The sequence below is a fragment of the Haliotis rufescens genome, unplaced genomic scaffold (assembly GCF_023055435.1).
Source record: "Haliotis rufescens isolate VD_foot unplaced genomic scaffold, xgHalRufe1.0.p SCAF_15, whole genome shotgun sequence".
In the NCBI taxonomy this organism is placed as follows: domain Eukaryota; kingdom Metazoa; phylum Mollusca; class Gastropoda; order Lepetellida; family Haliotidae; genus Haliotis; species Haliotis rufescens.
Genome location: NW_025963835.1, coordinates 25452061 through 25478359, shown reverse-complemented (window position 1 = coordinate 25478359; position 26299 = coordinate 25452061). Strand labels below are relative to the sequence as shown.

The following is a 26299-nucleotide window of genomic DNA, read 5'->3' as shown; positions in this document are numbered from 1 at the left end:
GGAGTTTTTAAACTTTTATTGACAAGTTTTGATATGTTTGAATATATTTCATATCAAAAGACTTAAGGATGAGATTCTTCTTATCATAGAAATCAATCTTTCTACTATTTTAGTTTGTAAACAAGAATAACATGTGTCTTGAGTGTAAAAGTATAGCTAACCAGCCTCAGTTGCAGATAGATTAGTGTTGTAATTTGATTGTGATGTCATGGTAACGGATGATGTCACAATGGTGATGCAATTTCATTGTGTTGATATCATCTATATCTTGTAAACAATAGACATTGGACATTCTTGACAGTAAGTGTTGGGAACACAGGGTTCAATAGCAAGCAGGAAAAGCTGGGTCCTTGTCCTTGTCATGACCCTAATGTTAAACGTTTATAGATTTAGAGGGTCCTTAGTTTCAAATAGTTAATACCATAGAAGATCTAAAGGAGCAAAGTGCCCCTCTCAATTTCGAAAACACGAACAACTATATGTGATTACAGGGACACATACTCAAGATTCAGACAATTCACCAGGAACGGTGCCACTCAGATTTCAGGGTTTCCATGTACTTCAGTGATAACACTGTTTTGGATACATATGGTGGTTACAACTTAATGAAGATCACATATTTCCTGAACATGTTTTACCTGCCAGTTTTAGGGAGGTGTTTGATTTTCCTTACTTCAACATGGTGCAGTCAATGGTGCTTGATGATGTAAGTACCAAACTGATTGAAAAAGTTTTTAAAAAATTACAAATCATAGTAAAAGTTCTTATACTGAAAAACACATGTAGCAGGGCATGGAGTCATCCTAGAGATGACATCCTTACCATGTCAGCTTGTTGATCAGGTTAACCTCTTTGGTCATGTGTTTACCAGTAGTTACATCAGTGAGTTCCTCCATTCTTTGCCATTTGAAGTCTTATAATTCATTTGAGAGATGTTTTAAGTATGAGACAACAGAGGTATGGTAGGTGTTAATGTGCAGAATAAAACCTGAGGGAAAGTGTTATATCTTGCTTATTAACTGAAAGTGTAATGATGCGGATAGCAATTTTTTCATAAAATGATCATATCCCTTCTCACTCAATAACCAGCGAGACCCGTGAAGATCTGGGGTAGAATAGGTCTTCAGCAACCCATGCTTGCCGTAAAAAGTGACTATGCTTTGTCATAAGAGGCGACTAAGGGGATCGGGTGGTCAGACTCGCTGACTTGGTTGATGCCTGTCATCATATCTCAAATGCGAGAATCGATGCTCATGATGTCAGTCACTGGATTGACTGGTCCAGACTCCACAGACTCTTTACAGACAGTTATCATATAGCTGGAATATTGCTGAGTGCAGTTTTAAGCATCAAACAAACAAAAAATCATTAACCAACAGTTGACACATATGATATGAACATGAATGTAATGTAATTTAAGTGATACTCTGATTTCCATTTGGACACAGGTGCTATACACAGACAAGCCGCTGGTGGTGTCAGCCCCTACTGGAGCTGGGAAGACTGTCATATTTGAACTTGCCATCATCAGACTGCTCAATAAGTTTGTGGAAATCAAGAAAAATTGGAAAATTGTTTATGGTAATTTGAAAAGTTTGTTTCCCCATCTGGATGTTGTGCAGCCTATTGTGTCCCTTGCAATGTATGACTGCAATGTGCTGAAAGTGGAGTCAGATCTCACTCACACTCAATATCTCAACTCTTAATATAGGTGAAATAATTCTTGAATGCTTTTGCTTTCACAGAGTTTTCTGCATGAATTGGAATATTCTATATTGGAATATGAAATGTTTGGTATGATATATATATCGTCGGATCATATGTTTTCGGACGTCATATGTTTTCAGACGGCCATGATTATCGTGATTACTCGTGCTAATTCGTGACGTCTAGCATCACACAGACATTGTAAATCCTCAGATGATGGCTTGTTTTTAAGAGAAAGATGTCTTTTAAGAGTGAATGAGATGTTTAACAGTTGTTGATGCGATTAGAGAGAAAACTATGAATGTTTCTTTAGCGTCAGAAAACCCATAACACGGGTATATTACATACTTACCTCATCGTGTAGTCTCCCCATGGGGATTCAGGGTTAGAAGTGGCCCCAGCACTCTTTGCTGGTTGCAGAAGGTACTTACTGAGTTTTCAGCTTGTTTCTTTCATCAATGTCAATCAATGGATTGTCTGGGCCAAACACAGTTATTTACAGGCCTCCATCATATAGCTGGGCTACTTCTGATTGCAGCATTAAACAACAAACAAACTAATCATTTAGTCATGATATGATGCCTCATTTTATTTGATATATATGTGCGATGAAGACAAAAATAATTTCTCTCTGTTGGATTGATGCAGTCATATTTTAAGGATCAAGTTGTATGGTTTATTCATGCCTGGTCTCATTCTCTTATTTGTCCCGTGACGATCCGGGGTAGAATAGGTCTTCAGCAACCCATGCTTGCCGTAAAAGGTGACCATGCTTGTCGTAAAAGGCGACTAACAGGATCAGGTGGTCAGGCTCGCTGACTTGGTTGATGCATGTCATCGATCCCCATTGCGTGGATCGATGCTCATGATATCAATCACTCGATTATGTACAGACTGCCGTCATATAGCTGGAATATTGCTGAGTGCAGTGTTAAACAACAAACCAAACCAAATCTTATTTGTCACTTGTCCCTGATGTGATTCTGGGACAGACGAGGTCCTGTGTACCAAATGCTTATAGTAACAGCCGACTAATCAGATGATTGCAGTGTTCTGCCTATGATCATTACTTATGTTAGCAATCACTATTTCCTTTGACCCTCCAGATTTTTTACACATCATCATTATGTAGCTGTAATATTGCAGTCATGGCTTTAAAAGACATTCCCCTGCGAACATCCGGGTTATGATTGATCCCCAGAAACCCATGCTTGTCGTAAGAGGGCACCGAAGGGATCGAGTAGTCAGGCTCGCAGAATTGGTAGATGCATGTCATCATTGCGTAGATTGATGCTCATGAAGTTAATCACTGGATTGTTTGATCTAGAATTAATTTTTTATAGATCACCGTCATATAGCTTGAATATTGCTGAGTGTGGCCTAAACAACAAACAAACAAAAGACTCTGTCACTTGACTACAAATTGAGACGTATGTGTGATATGTATCCCTGTTTCACCCAAGTGGCTCCTGTCATGTGTGTGATATGTATCCATGTTGCCCCCCCAGTGGCTCCTGTCGTATGTGTGATATGTATCCCTGTTTCACCCAAGTGGCTCCTGTCATGTGTGTGATATGTATCCATGTTGCCCCCCCAGTGGCTCCTGTCATATGTGTGATATGTATCCCTGTTTCACCCAAGTGGCTCCTGTCATGTGTGTGATATGTATCCATGTTGCCCCCCCAGTGGCTCCTGTCATATGTGTGATATATATCCATGTTGCACCTCCAGTGGCTCCTGTCATATGTGTGATATGTATCCATGTTGCACCTCCAGTGGCTCCTGACATGTGTGTGACATGTATCCCTGTTGCACCCCCAGTGGCTCCTGTCATGTGTGTGATATGTATCCCTGTTGCACCCCCAGTGGCTCCTGTCATGTGTGTGATATGTATCCCTGTTGCACCCCCAGTGGCTCCTGACATATGTGTGATATGTATCCATGTTGCACCACCAGTGGCTCCTGTCATGTGTGTGATATGTATCTATGTTGCACCCCCAGTGGCTCCTGTCATATGTGTGATATGTATCCATGTTGCACCCCCGGTGGCTCCTGTCATATGTGTGATATGTATCCATGTTGCACCCCCAGTGGCTCCTGACATATGTGTGATATGTATCCATGTTGCACCACCAGTGGCTCCTGTCATGTGTGTGATATGTATCTATGTTGCACCCCCAGTGGCTCCTGTCATATGTGTGATATGTATCCATGTTGCACCCCCAGTGGCTCCTGACATATGTGTGATATGTATCCATGTTGCACCCCCAGTGGCTCCTGTCATATGTGTGATATGTATCCATGTTGCACCTCCAGTGGCTCCTGACATGTGTGTGATATGTATCCCTGTTGCACCTCCAGATGCTCCTGTCATATGTGTGATATGTATCCCTGTTGCACCTCCAGTGGCTCCTGTCATATGTGTGATATGTATCCATGTTGCACCCCCAGTGGCTCCTGTCATGTGTGTGATATGTATCCATGTTGCACCCCCAGTGGCTCCTGTCATGTGTGTGATATGTATCCATGTTGCACCTCCAATGGCTCCTGACATGTGTGTGATATGTATCCATGTTGCACCCCCAGTGGCTCCTGTCATATGTGTGATATGTATCCATGTTGCACCCCCAGTGGCTCCTGTCATATGTGTGATATGTATCCATGTTGCACCCCCAGTGGCTCCTGTCATATGTGTGATATGTATCCATGTTGCACCCCAAGTGGCTCCTGTCATATGTGTGATATGTATCCATGTTGCTACCCCAGTGGCTCCTGTCATGTGTGTGATATGTATCCATGTTGCACCCCCAGTGGCTCCTGTCATATGTGTGATATATATCCATGCTGCACCCCCAGTGGCTCCTGACATGTGTGTGATATGTATCCATGTTGCACCCCAAGTGGCTCCTGTCATATGTGTGATATATATCCATGTTGCACCCCCAGTGGCTCCTGTCATATGTGTGAAATATATCCATGCTGCACCCCCAGTGGCTCCTGACATGTGTGTGATATGTATCCATGTTGCACCCCCAGTGGCTCCTGTCATATGTGTGATATATATCCATGCTGCACCCCCAGTGGCTCCTGACATGTGTGTGATATTTATCCATGCTGCACCCCCAGTGGCTCATGACATGTGTGTTATATGTATCCATGTTGCACCCTAGGTGGCTCCTGTCATGTGTGTGATATGTATCCGTGTTGCACCCCCAGTGGCTCCTGTCATATGTGTGATATATATCCATGCTGCACCCCCAGTGGCTCCTGTCATATGTGTGATATGTATCCATGTTGCACCCCCAGTGGCTCCTGTCATATGTGTGATATGTATCCATGTTGCACCACCAGTGGCTCCTGTCATATGTGTGATATGTATCCATGTTGCACCTCCAGTGGCTCCTGTCATGTGTGTGATATGTATCCATGTTGCACCCCCAGTGGCTCCTGTCATGTGTGTGATATGTATCCATGTTGCACCCCAAGTGGCTCCTGTCATATGTGTGATATGTATCCATGTTGCACCCCCAGTGGCTCCTGTCATATGTGTGATATGTATCCATGTTGCACCTCCAGTGGCTCCTGACATGTGTGTGATATGTATCCATGTTGCACCCCCAGTGGCTCCTGTCATATGTGTGATATGTATCCATGTTGCACCACCAGTGGCTCCTGTCATATGTGTGATATGTATCCATGTTGCACCTCCAATGGCTCCTGTCATATGTGTGATATGTATCCATGTTGCACCTCCAATGGCTCCTGTCATATGTGTGATATGTATCCATGTTGCACCTCCAGTGGCTCCTGACATGTGTGTGATATGTATCCATGTTGCACCCCCAGTGGCTCCTGTCATATGTGTGATATGTATCCATGTTGCACCCCCTGTGGCTCCTGTCATATGTGTGATATGTATCCATGTTGCACCTCCAGTGGCTCCTGTCATATGTGTGATATGTATCCATGTTGCACCTCCAGTGGCTCCTGACATGTGTGTGATATGTATCCATGTTGCACCCCCAGTGGCTCCTGTCATATGTGTGATATGTATCCATGTTGCACCCCCAGTGGCTCCTGACATGTGTGTGATATGTATCCATGTTGCACCCCCAGTGGCTCCTGTCATATGTGTGATATGTATCCATGTTGCACCTCCAGTGGCTCCTGACATGTGTGTGATATGTATCCATGTTGCACCTCCAGTGGCTCCTGACATGTGTGTGATATGTTTCCATGTTGCACCTCCAGTGGCTCCTGACATGTGTGTGATATGTATCCATGTTGCGCCTCCAGTGGCTCCTGACATGTGTGTGATATGTATCCATGTTGCACCCCCAGTGGCTCCTGTCATATGTGTGATATGTATCCATGTTGCACCACCAGTGGCTCCTGTCATATGTGTGATATGTATCCATGTTGCACCTCCAATGGCTCCTGTCATATGTGTGATATGTATCCATGTTGCACCTCCAATGGCTCCTGTCATATGTGTGATATGTATCCATGTTGCACCTCCAGTGGCTCCTGACATGTGTGTGATATGTATCCATGTTGCACCCCCAGTGGCTCCTGTCATATGTGTGATATGTATCCATGTTGCACCCCCTGTGGCTCCTGTCATATGTGTGATATGTATCCATGTTGCACCTCCAGTGGCTCCTGTCATATGTGTGATATGTATCCATGTTGCACCCCCAGTGGCTCCTGTCATATGTGTGATATGTATCCATGTTGCACCACCAGTGGCTCCTGTCATATGTGTGATATGTATCCATGTTGCACCTCCAATGGCTCCTGTCATATGTGTGATATGTATCCATGTTGCACCTCCAATGGCTCCTGTCATATGTGTGATATGTATCCATGTTGCACCTCCAGTGGCTCCTGACATGTGTGTGATATGTATCCATGTTGCACCCCCAGTGGCTCCTGACATGTGTGTGATATGTATCCATGTTGCACCCCCAGTGGCTCCTGTCATATGTGTGATATGTATCCATGTTGCACCCCCAGTGGCTCCTGTCATATGTGTGATATGTATCCATGTTGCACCCCCAGTGGCTCCTGTCATATGTGTGATATGTATCCATGTTGCACCCCCAGTGGCTCCTGACATATGTGTGATATGTATCCATGTTGCACCACCAGTGGCTCCTGTCATATGTGTGATATGTATCCATGTTGCACCCCCAGTGGCTCCTGTCATGTGTGTGATATGTATCCATGTTGCACCCCCAGTGGCTCCTGTCAAGGCACTGTGCAGTGAGAGGTACCTGGACTGGAAGAGGAAGTTTCAGCCGCATGGCCTGAGCTGTATGGAGCTGACAGGAGACACAGAGATGGATGAACTGCCAGGCCTACACACTGCCAACCTCATTGTCACCACACCAGTAGGATACTTGTACCATCTTTGTTGTAACATCTATTTGAGCCCTCCGTTACTGGTTGTAGAGTTACTTCCCTTGATGCACTTTATGTCAATTTGTTTTATGGGCTGGAGAGTTACTTCCCTTGATGCACTTGATGTCAATTTGTTTTATTTGGTTTTAGCATTGAAATGTAATTTTGCTGTCTTAAGGATTATATTTACATCAGTTTTTCTGTTTTCATGAGTTGATTATTACCAAACATATGTTTGCATAAATGGCAGGGGCAGAAACATGAGTGACCAATCATATTTGTTTCAGTTTAAATGTAATATTGCAGCTGGAGTTGAGAATACCATACTACCAATTCAGTATCGGTTTCATCATTACCTTTAATTCTTTTGAAAAATCTCTTCCATCCTAATTATTTTCCAGTATGGATTGTAGAAAGGCATGAATTTAATATATTAAATACTGCTTGTAGTCTTACGCATGAACAGGGTCAAAGGGTGTCTCAGTAACTGCAATTAGCTGTGCAGAGTTACATACCTGGGTGCCGTTGTACAAAGCAACCTTAGCCCTAAGACTGTTGTAAGTCTATGTTAAGGTATGGGAGTTGCGATCACCTTAGTGCTAATATAGCTTTGTACAGAAACTTATGATCATTTGAAATCCTGGTTTGCCCCAATTATGTTTCTAGGTTTGTCAACACCATACCTGTGCTCGTTTCTCCAAAGTGGTAAACATGCATCATTTTGGGCTGACACGCCATGATATAACTGAAACACTGTTCAAAGTGGTGTTAAATCCAACTCACTCACTCACTTGTGTATGAAGATAATTTCTAGTTAGGCATAACCTTAAACTTTCTTGGTAGATAGCTTATCAGTATTCTCCATGTACAGGAAAAGTGGGACAGCATGTCGAGGAAGTGGAAAGATAACAGGTCATTGTTCCAGATGATATCCCTGTTTCTTATCGATGAGGTATGTGATAACTGTTCACATTAGAGAAGTGCTATCATTTTTTACTTTTTTATCTCTCAGAACCGTATACCTTATGTCTATACTTAAAAATAGGTTGTCTGTACATAACTGACCTGCAACTTCCTGGCCATTGGCACATTCAATTTTCAAATGGCACACTTTGAAATTATGGTGGTGCAATGTGTTTGAAATAAATCCAATCTAATAAAAGACATAAACTCTCCCAGTAAACCTAAAAATTCCAAAACAAGAACTCACAAAAACTGCATTATGTTAAACATGATTAGAGCGGGTATACAGCTGTATCGCTATTCTGTACTCTGCACACTGTATAAGCAATAATTACTCGCAATGCGATGCCCATGAAATGCTGTCAGGTAACTGCACCACAACCACTTTGTATCCAGTTCAGTGTTTGGTTCATATTGCCAGCAGCAGCCAATCCATATTGCAAGAAAATTACATGACTTTATGGCCCATCAGATTTTCTGAGTGGCCAACATTATTGGGGTTAAGTGGGCCATGGGGCTCACCTTTTTTCAAGTCCAGAGTGACCTCCAAACTTCTGATTTGGGTACATTGGTAAGCATTTGATTATGTTTTTCATTGAAGAAATGTAATTACCCCTTTTTGTAATGTTACCCAATCAAGGTTAATCCAGTAATGGTATGTGTAAGAGAAAATGTAGCACAAATCAAGACTTATTCCATATACTGTTATTACAATGTCTTAGTACTTTTGTCACACCTCCATGTCAGAATGATGAGATCTGATTGGTTCACATGATCTTGATAAAATACTATGTATCCTGCCTGGGAGGAAAAGAGGACTTGATTGAGTTGGAATTGTAATAACGAGAAAGATAAGTGAAAATTTACGAAATATGCTAAGGGAATTAATAATTTATAAGTTGCAAACTTCCGGAATTCGACAAAGTTTACGTAGCTATTTTGGGCACTTCAAACTCTCTTCACATATCTTTTTACCATATCTTATCATGACGTACATACTTTTAAAAAAGGTGATCTTTTTTTAAAAAAAACCCCCACATTTTTTTCAAGGGAACAATTTAAAACAAACTCCGGTATTGAGTTGGGATAACATGTGTTTGGTTGATCCGGTAAAGGCACACTACCTTTCATGGCATATTTATTTTGTACAACCATCTTGAATGTTTTAAGCACCCCCTACATGTTTTGAAAATAATATTTCAGTATGTCCTTCCAATTCCTTTTCCTTTTATTAATGTTTATCATGTAATGAAGTATTCAAAATATTAATAAACTATAATCATTAATAAGAGGTGCAGGTAATCATGGATATACACCCGTCCTTGCAAACCTAAGAGCCTGGTTACTATGCTGAATATTGTAATGTACCGGTATGTATTGTGATGATGATGGATTGACTGTTGTGTAGATCCACATCTTGAATGACAGCACAAGGGGGTCAACGGTAGAGGCCGTAGTCAGTCGGATGAAGACCCTGAGACTCACCGACAGAGCCACTGACGGGCCTCTCATGAGATTTGTTGGAGTTTCCGCTACCATCCCCAACATTGAAGATGTAGGTTCATTTCTTTTTCTCTTTAATGAAAACACATATTGAATTACAACTGTTAAAAATAGAAAGAAACTGAAGGAATTAACCTAAGTTTAACCACAGGACCTTTTCAGCGAAATTCTTGCATACTCATGGACTAAAACACATTTTGGCCTCAAATAAATGTGCATCAATTTCGCTGAAAGGTCCTGTGGTTAAACAAGGAAGGAGACAAGGGACAGTCATAGGCGTTGTTCTTCAGAGACATATTGGAGGAATATGGCATGACTGCATCACATATTTTTAGTATTATGTCATGGCAAGTTGGGAGTAGTGACAATTATGAGTTATATCCCTTCTTTGTCCTGCCTATTGACATATTAATCCAGGCAAAATATAATTCCATAATTGCAGCCTAGTTCGGCAAGGGTGGAAACTAGACTTTTATAGTCAGTTAACTCCCTTGCCTCAGGACGATGTATTTTAGGTTTTATTTGTTTGGTGTTCATATTCTGAACCAGATGTGTTCATAGCATAGATGCACACTCCCCATCGAACCCATCTCTTTTTGAAGTAGACTAAACTTAATGCATTAAAAATATATGACTAAATCTGTTGGTGTAAGTTTTCAATGAACTAACACAATTATGAAACTCATTCTCCTTTTGTATTTGTGCTTGGTGTATTTATCCTACCTTCTTGGTTTTATCAATATAGTTCTTAGAGAAAACAAGAAAACATTCCCAACCTTTATGGCACTCCTTGATTACCTGAAGAAATTTGAGTTCTCATTACTTTGACTTTCCAGATTGCTACATGGCTTGGGAATCCTCAAAATCCAGCATCAAGTTTCAAGTATGTTTGTTTTTAGACTGCGCTATCATGCCCTTATTTTGTCTTTCATTTCTTTCACCCATTTTGAGATCTTTTAAAGGATACTTCAAGCTATTTAAAAAAAATAAAAAATATTTGTTATGTTTTTTACAGAGATTACTGTCATACATTTTACAGCCATTAAATTGTGTAAAACCTTCTCTCTCTTTTTATAGTATTACTTGGTTTGTGGATGATCCAATTATATTATTTATTGAGGTGGAATAGAACTGCAATTTTGAAAACACTGAAATCTTTCATACAAGTAAAAATCTGTAGTAGATGAGGGAGGTAACTCTTTGAAGGTAGCTTTCTTTCATTACTGTTACTAGTATTTTTATTCAATGTACTGACCATGCATTTAAGAGAAAACTTGAAAAAAAGTAATTTTATCTTTATTTCAACAACCAACTAAAAATAGATCCATATCATAATCTGTAATTATGTAATGATAAGTTCAGCTAAATTTTGTAATTTCAGATTAGGTGAAAAGTACCGACCAGTCAGGCTACAGAAGATTGTGGTTGGCTACCCCTTCAAGCCAGGCTCTTCTGACTTCAGATTTGATATGAATCTCGCCTACCGACTGAAGAGCGTCATAGAAACCTACTCCAACAACAAGCCTTCCCTTGTGGTAATCTGTCACATACATATCTTTATATCTATTTAAAGCATTGAAAAGTATTGTTTATGATATTTATTCACAACAAATATGATTTAGTCATTGAGAAATTGAACCAATAAAGACCAACGTATGTATGTTCTGCATTTCACCTTCGTACTATCAGCTTTAAGCAAGGAATGTATACAAACATGCTATACATAAATCCCTTATACCCAACTTCAAAGCAAAAAGACGCATACATTTGCCGAGTCAATGAAAGTCACATGACATAGCACAAGTTAACCTCAGCTCAAATGAACAGCTGTTTTCTATCAATTTTTAATTTGTTTTTATTCTTTTTCAATGTCATATTAAAACATGTTGGTAAGATTAATTCGTTGTAGCAGGATCACGAGGGGTACATGCATCCCTCTTTAGGTTTTTTAGCACTTGCCCCCAGCTTGTGGTATAAAACCTAATACGGGACACATAAAACCCCATGTCCCCCTCGTGATCCTGCTATCAATTTTATATTTTTTTAAATTCTTTTACAATGTCATATTAAAACATGGTGGTAAGATTAATTCATTGTAGCAGGATCTCGAGGGGTACATCTATCCCATGTTAGGTTTGATAGCACTGGGCTCTGGCTCATAGTATAAAACCCAACTCAGGACACATAAACCCCATGTACCCCTCATGATCCTGCTACCACTTATACTGCCTCTGTCTGGTGTAGTTCTGCTCCTCCAGGAAGAGTGTGGAACAGAGTGCTGATATCCTGAGGAAGGAGCTCTGTGGGAGGTCCCTGGTGAAGCCACAGTACCGGGAAGCTGTCTACAAGACATGCCTGCTCATCAGAGAAACTAAAATTGCAGGTATGTAGGATAGACTAACATATTATCTCTGAATGAAAATATTTTACTGAAAAACAGTTGTTAAATTATCTTAATGAAATGTAATAAAATGGAGCCCAGAGACGAATTTGCCAACTATCATAGACTTGCATGGTGCCGTGAGGATCCGGGTAGAATAGGTCTTCAGCAACCCATGCTTGCCATAAAAGGCGACTATGCTTGTCGTAAGAGGCGGCTAACGGGATCGGGTGGTCAGGCTCGCTGACTTGGTTGATGCATGCTATCAATCCAAATTGCGTGGATCGATGCTCATCATGTCAATCACTGGAGGGTGTGTATGACAGACTAATATGACATTGTGGGAATGCACCAATAAGAGAGTACTAAGGTTGTGACATAATGTACAATTCTATTTCCAGTTAACAATGCATTATTTAATGGAAATCAATTTTTTATCAGTCTACAGAGAGAAAGTTATATATTTTGTTTTTATTAGGAATATTATAATCTACATGAACACATGGTATATAGTATCTTGTCTAGCTCTAAAGACTGCTATACTTGGGAACCAGACAATGGTAATGTTCAACACCTGTATGTCAAAAGTATCTTTGCAAAAAGAAATTTCAGATGCTTCATTATGTTCATAGTTCAAACAAATTGAGGGGCGGTCGGGTAGCCTAGTGATTAAAGCGTTCGCTCGTCACGCCAAAGACCCGGGTTCGATTCCCGACATGGGTACAATGTGTGAAGCCCATTTCTGGTGTCCCCCGCCGTGATATTGCTGGAATATTGCTAAAACATTACTCACTCACTCACTCACTCAAACAAATTGAATATCATATTTTCAATTTAGATAAGTACTTTATCATAGTTAACAGAACTTTGAATGTTGTGTTTATCCTATTCTCCAAATTAAGTGCCCTGCTCCAGTAAGTGCCCACTGATCAACCTCTAGATCAGTTAGTAAGCATAGCCTTTGTAAACGCCCCTTCTTATACTAAGAACAAATATTTACATGACGGTCCATATTTTCAAATGAATATTACAGATTATGTACAGAAAACAGCAGTATAGAAGGGCACTATAATTGCCTGGTAACTATTTAATGCACTAGTGCTCAATATCTGAAAATAAGTTCAGTTGTGTATGGTTTTAATATGCACCCCTTTATTTATTTTTTAAGTGCTTATTACATCAAATTTGGTAATCTAGTTTAAATGTGACTACATGTCTGTATAGATATGGTGCGTATCGGCATCGGGGTGCATCATGCCGGCCTGAGTGCTGCAGACAGGAAACATGTGGAGGAGCTGTTCAGGAATGCCATGCTGCCTGTTCTCGGTATGGGTGAACCTTATTGTCCTCCACAAAGTCAGCCTCAGAATCCTTAGTACTGAGCCTCTATAAAGTCATCAATATTTGATAGATTGTAAAGAAGCTGATAATTCAAACTTCTTTTTAACTTTGAGCACACTGGACTGAAAGTCAAGTGAGTTTGTGCCATGACCTGTTTGTCCAGCATCTGGTGTCAGTCTTCCTTTATAAACATTTTATCCTCAGAAACCATGGAACCAACGAAACTGAAATTTTACATGCTTGTTCCGACCAATGATGATACCCCAATTTGTTCAAGAGGTTCGAATTTAATTTTCAATATGGCCACCATGACAGCCATATTGAAAAATCTAGTTATGGCCATTACTCAGTTATTTATGTACATAATGTCATAAATTTTGGTACATGTGTAGTTGGGAGTAGGGCTCAACATACTTGTCTTGTGTTTTGCAATACTTTAATTTTTACCATGATTTGACCTTTTCACTTTTACCAGTGAAAGCTGAAAAAATATGTATGGCCCCTCACTCAGTACTTTTCCTTCAAAAGGTAATGAAATGTGGCAATTGTGCCGTTTGTAGTGGCTCAAAATGTACGTTTTTTTTTCACTGTATTGCACATTTTGATATTTTAATTCTGCTTTCAGACATAGGCAAGTATATATTTGACTTATTGGTAGCTCTTTTTTCACACTGATAAAAAAGGTGCATTTTTATCTGAAAAAAAGATCCCTAAAGACTTTTTTGTTTATCCTTATATTTATAAATCTTATTATACCCCCGTTTACGAAGTAAATCGGGGGTATATAGCATTCCGTTTGTCCGTCCTTCCGTCTGTCCTTCTGTCTGTCCTTCCGTCCGAGCTTTTGTACGGCCCATAACTATTTAACCATGCACCCTAGCTTCACCAAACTTGCTACACACATTAACCACAATGAGTACTTGTGCCTTTTGCTAGTTTGAAGATTCTGAATTTTTAATTTTTGCCGTTTCCATGGAAACATTAGGAACTTAAACTTTTAGGGTGGGTGTTTTGTACGGCCTATATCTTTTTAACTATACACCCTAGCTTCATCAAACTTTCTACACACATTAACCACAATGAGTACTTGTGCCTTTTGCTAGTTTGAAGATTCTGAATTTTTTATTTTTGCCGTTTCCATGGAATCATGGTGAACATGGTGAAACATAAATTTTGGGTAGAGATTTTGATCGATCCATGTTTACAATATTATGTATCCTAGCTTCAGCAAACTTGCTACATTAACCGCTATGATTGTTTTTTATCTTTTATAACGTTCTGAAAGTTTTGTCTTTTGCTGTTTTCTTGGAAACATGATGGAATTTAGAAATTTTGATGACTGGTTTTGTATAGCTAATATATTTTCAAAAATTGTTTCCACACATGTAGATCATCATAAGTATCTGTGCTTTGTGACAGTTTGAATTTATGAATTCTTTACTATATCTGTTAAGGCTAGATGGAAATTATTAATTTATTGATTTTCTTATATGATATTGTTTCATTTTTTATGTGTTTTTATATCAACAATTTTTGGTCCTTTTGATAATTCTTCTTATGTAACCCCTCAATCAAATTTTTATTCAGAGGTGTTCATGGTGATCTACTTCCTCGTAGTGAACACTGGTAACATGGGAGATTTGGTGGGTTGGGGGGTGGGGGGTCAATTGTCACTGGAACTCAATCTTAGTTTTTAAAACATTGAAGTTAAAATCAGTTAGAAATATGTAATATTTCATTAATTAACAAACTATTTACTATTTGTTGTTGATGACCAGCGGGGATAACGGGGGTATGTGAGATTTGCTCACTTCTTTCTTGTTATTATTTGTAGTATCAACAAGCACATTGGCGATGGGTGTAAATCTTCCTGCCCACCTGGTGGTGATCAAGTCCACAGTATTCTACAGCATGGGGTCCCCAACAGAGTACTCTGACTCACAGGTGCTGCAGATGATAGGCAGGGCAGGGAGACCACAGGTACAGTGTTGTTCAGATGATAGGCTGGGCAGGGAGACCACAGGTACAGTAGTGTTCAGATGATGGGCAGGGCAGGGAGACCACAGGTACAGTGTTGTTCAGATGATAGGCAGGGCAGGGAGACCACAGGTACAGTGTTGTTCAGATGATAGACAGGGCAGGGAGACCACAGGTACAGTATTGTTCAGATGATAGGCAGGGCAGGGAGACCACAGGTACAGTATTGTCCAGATGATAGGCAGGGCAGGGAGACCGCAGGTACAGTATTGTTTAGATGATAGGCAGGGCAGGGAGACCACAGGTACAGTGTTGTTCAGATGATAGGCAGGGCAGGGAGACCACAGGTACAGTGTTGATTAGATGATAGGCAGGGCAGGGAGACCACAGGTACAGTGTTGTTTAGATGATAGGCAGGGCAGGGAGACCACAGGTACAGTGTTGTTCAGATGATAGGCAGGGTGACCACAGGTACAGTATTGTTTAGATGATAGGCAGGGCAGGGAGACCACAGGTACAGTAGTGTTCAGATGATGGGCAGGGCAGGGAGACCACAGGTACAGTGTTGTTCAGATGATAGGCAGGGCAGGGAGACCACAGGTACAGTGTTGTTCAGATGATAGACAGGGCAGGGAGACCACAGGTACAGTATTGTTCAGATGATAGGCAGGGCAGGGAGACCACAGGTACAGTATTGTCCAGATGATAGGCAGGGCAGGGAGACCGCAGGTACAGTATTGTTTAGATGATAGGCAGGGCAGGGAGACCACAGGTACAGTATTGTTTAGATGATAGGCAGGGCAGGGAGACCACAGGTACAGTGTTGTTCAGATGATAGGCAGGGCAGGGAGACCACAGGTACAGTGTTGATTAGATGATAGGCAGGGCAGGGAGACCACAGGTACAGTGTTGTTTAGATGATAGGCAGGGCAGGGAGACCACAGGTACAGTGTTGTTCAGATGATAGGCAGGGTGACCACAGGTACAGTATTGTTTAGATGATAGGCAGGGCAGGGAGACCACAGGTACAGTATTGTTTAGATGATAGGCAGGGCAGGGAGACCACAGGTACAGTGTTGTTCAGATGATAGGCAGGGCAGGGAGACCACAGGTACAGTGTTGATTAGATGATAGGCAGGGCAGGGAGACCACAGGTACAGTGTTGATTAGATGATAGGCAGGGCAGGGAGACCACAGGTACAGTGTTGTTCAGATGATAGGCAGGGCAGGGAGACCACAGGTACATTATTGTTTAGATGATAGGCAGGGCAGGGAGACCACAGGTACAGTGTTGTTCAGATGATAGGCAGGGCAGGGAGACCACAGGTACAGTGTTGATTAGATGATAGGCAGGGCAGGGAGACCACAGGTACAGTGTTGATTAGATGATAGGCAGGGCAGGGAGACCACAGGAACAGTATTGTTTAGATGATAGGCAGGGTGACCACAGGTACAGTATTGTTCAGATGATAGGCAGGGTGACCACAGGAACAGTATTGTTTAGATAATAGGCAGGGTGACCACAGGTACAGTATTGTTCAGATGATAGGCAGGGCAGGGAGACCACAGGTTCAGTATTCTTCAGATGCAGTATTTTTGTCAGGGAGCTGGGAATGCAAAGTGTTGAATGTACTGAAGCTGAGCATGTAAATTGATTGTATTTTGACCCAGATAATAATTCTTCATGCTTAGAACATGTGTCATGTGGTATCAGCATCATACAAATGTACACATGCAATCAATGCAAGCACCTGTCTTGGCAACCATATGGAAAATAATATATTTTTAACATGAGCTTGTCGCATTGAATTCATAGACTGCTAGACCACTGATATCATTAGAATGATACCAAATGTGGTACATTTTCTAATACATAGATAATATTTATAGATATTCTACAGCCATCATCCTGGCACCACTGCAGCATTGTTTCGTATTTAGATCCTAGCATCTTAAACTTGTTTCATGGATCATAGAGTCCTCTTGTGATCAGTGTAATTTGATGGTAGTATTATGTCGAAACTCACACATCATTGTCTGGCTGACAAACATTGTGTTAATTATAATTAACAGCTTGACATGATATCTCCTTTCAGTTTGACACCTCCGCTACAGCTGTCATCATGACAAAGTCAGATACTAAGGTATTGTTTCTGAGTAAAATAACATTTCTACATTAAAAATGATTGATTTTGAGCATGGTTTTTTTTCAACATTTCAATTTTTTTGTTTAATTTTGTATATTTTGTTTAATTTTTAGTCAAAGTATGAAAACCTGATGAACGGCACACAAAGGATTGAAAGCAGGTATGATAATAGACTTGATGATAATAAACTATGAAAATGTATACATGAAAATATAAAACCAAACCTTGGCTAACTCAACATTTATGTGTTATTCCATGATTTTCAATAATTGGGGACATGGGTGGTACAGTCTTCTTAGGCTCAGCAATTTGCTGTCCAGAGATTTGAATACAGAATCACCGCATACCGTTCTCATGGGTTTCACCAATGTTTCTCCCACATTAAGCTGACCAGCCATGATATAACTGGAATACTGTCCAAAGCAGCATTAAAACTCACTCACTCACTCACTCACTCACTCACTCACTCACTCACTCACTCACTCACTCACTCACTCACTCACTCACTCACTCACTCACTCACTCACTCACTCTCACTCACTCACTCGCTTAATCATATTGTTTGCATTTCAAGGTCTTAGTCTAAGTACAAAGATATGATAATCGTCTTTTCTGATATGCAAGCATAACTAGTGAGCATATTATGTTTAGTAAACAGAGACTTTTAGCCGAGTGTGATTTTGTATTTATATTTATCACATTAGGAATATGAATTGTAGTATGCAAGCCTTTGGCTCTTTATCAAATGTCATTCTATAAATAATCAGATAAGTTTAAGACATATTTTTATACAGTTAAGTAACTTTAGAAACCACAAAGGAGTACAGTGCTTTAGTGTACTGCCCTATTTATGGTATAGTGCCGAATGATTTGCAGCCATGTTTGTTCACATAAGGACTTACAAATAGCGAAACCTGTATGCAGTGCTTGCTCGCTCATTCACAAAGTAATTTAAGTTTGTATGACTTTTGAAATCAGCGATAGATTGAGTCTAAACTCTATTGTGTCAAGCTGTCCTGCCATGACATAACTGATATACTGCTCAAAGCAGTGATAAGCATTCCTCACACATTAAGCTGTCCTGCCATGACATAACTAGTGGTATACTGCACAAAGCAGTGATAAGCATTCCTCCCACATTAAGCTGTCTTGCCATGACATAACGATGTTTTACTGCTCAATGCAGTGATAAGCATTGCCCACACATTAAGCTGTCCTGCCATGACATAACTGATATACTGCTCAAAGCAGTGATAAGCATTCCTCACACATTAAGCTGTCCTGCCATGACATAACTGGTGGTATACTACGCAAAGCAGTGATAAGCATTCCTCCCACATTAAGCTGTCTTGCCATGACATAACAATGGTATACTGCTCAATGCAGTAATAAGCATTGCCCACACATTAAGCTGTCCTGCCATGACATAACTGTGGTATACTGCTCAAAGCAGTGATAAGCATTCCTCACACATTAAGCTGTCCTGCCATGATGTAACTAGTGGTATACTGCTCAAAGCAGTGATAAGCATTCCTCACACATTAAGCTGCCCTGCCATGACATAAAGTTGGTTAACTGCTCAAAGCAGTGATAAGCATTCGTCACACATTAAGCTGTCCTGCCATGATATAACTGATATACTGCTCAATGCAGTGATAAGCATTCTTCACACATTAAGCTGTCCTGCTATGACATAACTGGTGGTATACTGCTCAAAGCAGTGATAAGCATTCCACACACATTAAGCTGTCCTGCCATGACATAACTAGTGGTATACTGCTCAATGCAGTGATAAGCATTCCTCACACATTAAGCTGGCTTGCCACGATATAACTGGTATACTACTCAAAGCAGTGATAAGCATTCCTCACACATCAAGCTGTCTTGCCATGATATAACTGGTGGTATACTGCTCAATTCAGTGATAAGCATTCCTTACACTTTAAGCTGTCTTGCCATGCTACAACTGATATACTGCTCAAAGCAGTGATAAGCATTCCTCCCACATTAAGCTGTCCTGACATGATATAACTGATATACTGCTCAAAGCAGTGATAAGCATTCCTCCCACATTAAGCTGTCTTGCCATGATATAACTGGTATACTGCTCAAAGCAGTGATAAGCATTCCTCACACATTAAGCTGTCTTGCATTGATATAACTGGTATACTGCACAAAGCAGTGATAAGCATTCCTTACTCATTAAGCTGTCACGCCCCTTTATAACTGATATGCTGTTCAATAAGCTTGGGTTGTATGCTCCCCAGGGATCCGAGAATGAAAATAATGTGCACACTGAACTAATGACTGGGTTATTAATAAGAACTAACATGGCCTTAGCACATTTGAGCAGTTATTAACTGGAAAGAGCACTTAACAAATTCATAATATAAGTAAATAAATATTTACCCATGCCTTCTCCTCTTCCTGTAGCCTTCACAAGCATCTGATCGAGCACCTGAATGCGGAAGTAGTCCTACACACTATCACTGACATGGCACTGGCTGTGGAGTGGACAAGACACACCTTCCTCTATGTCCGCATCATGCAGAACCCAACCCACTACGGTAAACATTTTGTTGGTTTTGTTGTTTTTTAACACCACACTCAGCAATATGGCACTGGCTGTGGAGTGGACAAGACACACCTTCCTCTATGTCCCCATCATGCAGAACCCAACCCACTACGATAAACATTTTGTTGTTATTTATCACCACACTCAGCAATAAGGCACTGGCTGTGGAGTGGACAAGACACCCCTTCCTCTATGTCCCCATCATGCAGAACCCAACCCACTACGGTAAACATTTTGTTGGTTTCGTTGTTATTTAACACCACACTTAACAATATTTCAGCTATATAAGGGCAGCAAGTTAATAATCAAGTCTGGATAGGATGATCCACTTAAGACTGGGATACAATGACATGCAATCAAATGAACTTAACACTAAACTCAGTACAGTGATTCACACAATCCAGTGATTGATATTGTTATCAACACTCCGTTTTTTCAAGTTACAATGTTTGTTTGTTGTTTAACGCCGCACTCAGCAATATTCCAGCAATATGACGGTGGTCTGTAAGTAATTGGGTCTGGACCGGACAGTCCAGTCATTGACATCATGAGCATCGATCCACGCAATTGGGATACGATGACATGCATCAACCAAGTCAGCGAGCCTGACCACCTGATCCTGTTAGTCGCCTGTTACGACAAGCATGGGTTGCTGAAGACTTATTCCAAGCCGGAATTTTCACGGGACTAAGGGTAACAATGACACAATCAACCAAGTCACCGAGCGTGATCCCCCGACCCATTTAGTCGCCTCTTACGACTAGCATGGGTCCTTGTGCACCTATTCTAATCTGGAATCTTCAAGATGGGGTAATGAAAGATTCAAAAACAGATTATTGTCATGATAAGGTTTCAATTTACAAGCTGAATTAGGTTTATAACTGGTTTGGGACTCTAGTATAAGCATGATATTCATGCATTCAGCTCTACAAATATTTATATCAAAAACAAAGTTGACTAAAGACAAGATATTTGTATTTTTCAGATGATTATTAATGTTGACAATGAATAAATGTTTAGTGTGGATATAGTTGAAAGAAATTCAGATAGTTTTATGAGTACATCCACTTATGAGTAGATTTTGGGAAGAACTGCTTAATGAAATGGTTTATACATATGTATATGATTTTGTTCCTAAAGTGGTGTTTTGTTAAAAACATTTATCTTTTTCCAGGATATCCTTCAGGTTTGGACAGGAAGCAAGTTGAAAAACGGCTTGAAGGTATAATAAGCATGCATTAGTTTAAGACGAATATACTGGTTAATAATTTATCAAATATGTTATTCGATTATTATAGTCGTCAACTAGTTTCGAGGGGTATGTAGTGTGATGTACCCTCTTTGTGAGTACACACATGGTACATCATGCCATATACCCCTTGGTACCAGCTGACATCTATAATAATAATGACAACTGTAATATATTACCTCAAGTGACCGGTTGACGATGAATTTATCTTACCAGCTTAATTCTTGCGCTTGCATTACAATCAGATATGTCTTTGAACTGCCTTTGAAAAGTTTCAAGATAATATAATCATATCTTTGTATTTATTGTTATCTCATTGGTGAGAAGTTCGGCATTTCCAAGAGGAGTTTGTGAAATGTGTTGCTTATCCCTCAGAGGGATCCATGTGAAATCATTTCCTATTCAGTTACCAATCAGAAACAAGTATCTTAATGCAAGGTAAGATAAGTGTTAAAGGGACATGTGCATCCTGAAGAGAACTTGTATAATTGCCTTGCACTATACATTATGCCACAGATGAGCCCATTTGACCAAATGATATATTATACTGACAAAGGAAAATCTTCATATTGACTTGAATAATTGAGTACAATGCTGTATAGAACCTCTTGTTATTCCTATTTGATATTTTCAGATCTTTGTTTCCAAAACCTGAATAAACTGGCTGACTTGAAACTTGTCACCATGGACGAGGAAACGTTTGCCATACTACCAACAGGTAATTATGAGTAAAAGAATAGTTAAAGCTGTTTGTTATTTGTAGTAGTATTGCAAAGTGCCCCCAAGTATGGAATTGAACCAAGGCAATATGGTTGAAGGTAATTCCCACTAACATTTATGATAATTCCCACTAACACCCAAGTGTGGATTCCGGGTTAGAAATGGTCCCCAGCTGCCTGTGATGGTCGTAAGAGGTGACCAAATGGATCCAGTGGTCAGACTTGGTGATCTAGTTGATGGCGTGTCTTCATACCCCGATCTTATGAATTGTTGCTCACAATGTCAATCACTTGATTTTGTACAGACCACCGTCATATATATGGCAGGAATATTACTGAATGCACGTTTTTAATCAAGGTGCACAAGTGATTTGATGCACTTCGTGAAGTAAGACCTGTTTTATCACAGTATAGATCTTGATTATCGATCAGATCGTCTTCACTGGGCGACGCCATTTTATCTGAAGCAAATGCAAGTGATATGAAAGGTGGAATCTGATTAGTCAATAGGAGGGACATAGAAGTGACATAACTCGTAACAGCAACAGGTGACGCTATCGAGCCACGAAATTCCTGCCTAGTTTGGCAAGGGTGGAAACTGGACTTTTATAGTCAGTTAACTACCTTGCCTCAGGAAGATGTCTGAAGATTCCACTTATTCACGTTAGTCTTAACCTGTGCTTGTGTAAATTTTATAGCATTTTAGCAAAATGTGAAGTTGCATCTTAGAATACCTGAACTGTGGACAGTTGAAATTGTGTTCCATGCAGAGACAGGCAAGCTGATGGCAAGATACTGTATTGCCTTTGACACAATGAAGATGTTTGACTCTGTCAGTGGAGAGGAAACAATCAAAGATATGGTAAATAGAATTGTGCTTAGGTTGCATATTTCAATACATTTCTTACTCGCCATTGTTGTGATCAATATAACTGATTGCTAGATTCCATCTGCAGTGGTTTTGCTGGAGACAAATGGTAATAGGACATTTTCATGATTTTATCAACTTTTGACAGGACATTCTTCTGTAATATCATTTCCAAATTTAAAAAAGATCTTGAGGACATTTTGGATGACAGTCAATTTCCTCGAAAATTTACTGATCTGAATCTCTGCTTTGTTTCCATACAATTTTCGATGTTTTTGAATTGCTTTGATATTCAATTTTCAGGTTTAATTGTATTAAACCATCCAAATGCAAGCATGTTTTTTTTTTATTCTTATTTGAAGCTTCATTGCCCTATTTTGCATGCTACTATAGTACATGGCGGTACTCTGTAGGTGTGCTGACAGTAAATGAAATTAGGTTAGTTACACCATATGGACATCTTGAGCTTAAATATAAGTATTTCTGGTTAAATATTATATTATTCGTCTTCATATTTGTAAGGATATTCTTTGGTGTTACAATGATGACCCTTGGAGTAATACCATTCCCTAACAATGTTTCAGCTAGAACTAATGGTAAGCTGCTCTGAGTTCGATGAGTTTGTGCAACTGCGGAACAATGAGAAGGCCACTCTGAATGCACTGAACAAGAACAAGAACAAGCCCACCATCAGGTAACACTTCTCGCAGATGATGGTACATGTAGTTAGTGTGGTGTCTTTGTACTATTTTCTCCAGGGGAGTTATTCCCATGGAACTGTTTTTACTGGGAAATGTTTTCCATGAACAGGGATTTTGTTTCCCCACATTTGCCTTGGTGTTTTAGGTCTGGTGTAAATTCCCTAGTGAAAATGTTAACTAACCCTAGCCCTAACCCTAGCCCTAGCCCTAGCCCTAACCCTAGCCCTAACCCTAGCCCTAACCCTAACCCTAACCCTAACCCTAGCCCTAGCCCTAGCCCTAGCCCTAACCCGAACCCGAACCCGAACCCTAACCCTAACCCTAACCCTAACCCTAGCCCTAGCCCTAGCCCTAGCCCTAGCCCTAACCCAAACCAAAATACTAACCCTAACCCGAACCCGAACCCGAACCCGAACCCGAACCCGAACCAAAATATATAAATGAAATCATCTGGAAAATTATGCAAGTTGATTTCTTTGAATCACTGAAAATTTGTTCCACATGCATGTGCTCAAAGCTCACCGACATATAGCTGGAATATTGCTGTGTGCGACATTAAACAACACACACTTATAGTTATACAAAAACATTATAAGTCTTTATTGAGACAAAGACATAGTCTTCATAGGTAAATGAATTATGTATTTTTTTCAGATATCCTATGACTGGAAGAATCAAAACAAAACAGATGAAAACAAACTGGTTGGCATAATTTTCCCCTTCTTATAATATATCTAGCCTGTGAATGTTGTAATTAAAGAAGTTGTACGATGGTGTTTCTCTTACCCACAAAACAATTAGTTTTGAAGCTGGTCTTTCACAGAGGCTGATCTCAGGCATATAATAACACAGGGCATGACCTACAGGTGTTGCATCATGCTGTGCAGAGTTACATCCCCTACCATTCCAGGATCCACTGATCCTGGGTAGGTCACACACCATGGATTGTATCAAAGTGGTTAATGTCTACATCATGTTAAATATGTTCGGTGTGCCTTTCCACCTTCCCTTAAGAATATGTAGAGAATCACAACCTTTCAAAAGACACAAGGTTAAGATTCTGTTTATCATAAAAAATCAGTCTTCCATCTTTTTTAGTTTGTACACTGTGAGAACCAGTGTCTTCAGTGTAAGAATACAGCTCACCAGCTTCAATGGCAGAGAGATTAGTGATGTCATTTGATTCATGATGTCACAATGGCTGGCAAAGCATTGTGATGCAGTTTTATTGTGTCTCACCCAAGTGATATATCCTGTGAAAGCCAGACTTGGATGATATTAATGGTTGTGATATAACTGAAATAATGCTCAGCTAGCTTTAAGCTAAATGCACACAGCCACTCATGTCCTCACAAGCTGCTCGTATGTCTCCTTCAGCCTGATGCAGGCCCAGTTTGGCTGTCTTCCTATACAGGACTTCTCCTTGTCACAAGATGTCCTCAAGATATTCAGAGTGGGTCAACGTGTGGCAAAATGTATGTATTGTGTTGAAGCTACCAAGGCACATAAATTTTGATATCTTATGCAGTTCTTGTGCTAAACATATCATTTATGGTGCATCTTTTATATCTTATATAAGAGTTTGAGAAAGGATATCGGATAACCTTACAGCTGAATGCATGTCAATTAACAAAGGAAGTAGGCCAAAGCTGTCTGCAGTGATTCAACACTTCCATATACCTTCCCTGGTATCTGGACTCACTAATCTACTGTTATTATCCTTTAAGGGTGACATTCACAGTTTTTACACAACTATTTCCAGTTTTTTTAAATAATAATTCTTATTTGTACCTACCCGGCATGTGCATGTGATGAGGTTGTTATGTAATTAGACCCTTAGATGTTATTACATACTAAAGTCACCAAGCATGTGCAAATGCAATCAGGCAACAACTCAGGGTTAGAAACTAACAGTTTTTGTCCACTAGTCCTTATAATGATAACATATAACAAAAACCTTAAATTGGGCCAATTTCTACTCGTCCTTAGGATACCTTTACTATTGGGCAGTTTGGTAAGGACTACAGGACTAGTGCCAATTTCTAACGCTGCAACTGCTATCTGAGCAAGTGTAATTAGAGAGCCAGTCCGTGGGTCTGTCATTGGTTGTAAAACCATGACGTGTAAGTAAGACAGTGAACAACCTCCCTTCAGATGCTATGTGATTTGAGGTCCTTGGCATCGCCTTTGGGGTTGAATCCCATGGTACCTTCGGCGAGGTTGCTAACCTATATGTTTACAATTGAGCCTGAATTACATTTTTCATATCTGATGATATATGTATGCATACATTAAAAATGACTGGATGCAGAATATGGTTATGAGTTTTAAAAATATACACACATAAAAACAGACATGTAAAGATTTTAATCAGACAATTTATTTGCACTCAGAATGGCCTAAAGTACACCATTTTAGGTCTACATTTGAAAATTAATTCTAACTAGCTCTCAGCTACCGTGCCCAATGGGAACCCATTCTTTGAGGCCATATGCAAACACTGTATACCCCTACATACAGTTAGACCACCTCTATTGTCTAGTGGGTAGAGCACCTGCCCGGAGAACAGAAGGTTGTGGGTTTGATCCCAGGCTGTGTCATACCAAAAGACGTTAAAAGATGGTACTTGTTGCACCCTGCTTGGCACTCGGCATTAAGGGGCTAAAACAAGGACAGGTCAGCTTGAAGTCAGTATACTGTGTCTGAGTAGGATATTCATGTTAACTGTGGCATGGTATCGCAGTGAGCTAGCTCTATAAACTCTGC

The 26299-nt window shown here is 40.2% G+C and overlaps 1 protein-coding gene across 1 annotated transcript in view; it reads left to right on the top strand.

Annotated features, from left to right (window-relative positions):
- The window catches only part of LOC124151027 (probable ATP-dependent DNA helicase HFM1), a 46331-nt gene that overhangs the window by 3888 nt on the left and 16144 nt on the right, over positions 1-26299 (top strand). The window contains exons 7-25 of the mRNA XM_048395861.1: positions 639-706; positions 1449-1581; positions 6949-7100; positions 7982-8062; positions 9482-9628; positions 10413-10459; positions 10958-11111; positions 11821-11959; positions 13181-13282; positions 15132-15277; positions 17371-17418; positions 17535-17581; positions 19855-19988; positions 21171-21218; positions 21880-21963; positions 22735-22826; positions 23417-23526; positions 24188-24235; positions 24911-25008. Of these exons, the coding sequence (XP_048251818.1) occupies positions 639-706; positions 1449-1581; positions 6949-7100; positions 7982-8062; positions 9482-9628; positions 10413-10459; positions 10958-11111; positions 11821-11959; positions 13181-13282; positions 15132-15277; positions 17371-17418; positions 17535-17581; positions 19855-19988; positions 21171-21218; positions 21880-21963; positions 22735-22826; positions 23417-23526; positions 24188-24235; positions 24911-25008 (1878 nt within the window). The remainder of the gene's footprint in view (positions 1-638; positions 707-1448; positions 1582-6948; positions 7101-7981; positions 8063-9481; positions 9629-10412; positions 10460-10957; positions 11112-11820; positions 11960-13180; positions 13283-15131; positions 15278-17370; positions 17419-17534; positions 17582-19854; positions 19989-21170; positions 21219-21879; positions 21964-22734; positions 22827-23416; positions 23527-24187; positions 24236-24910; positions 25009-26299) is intronic.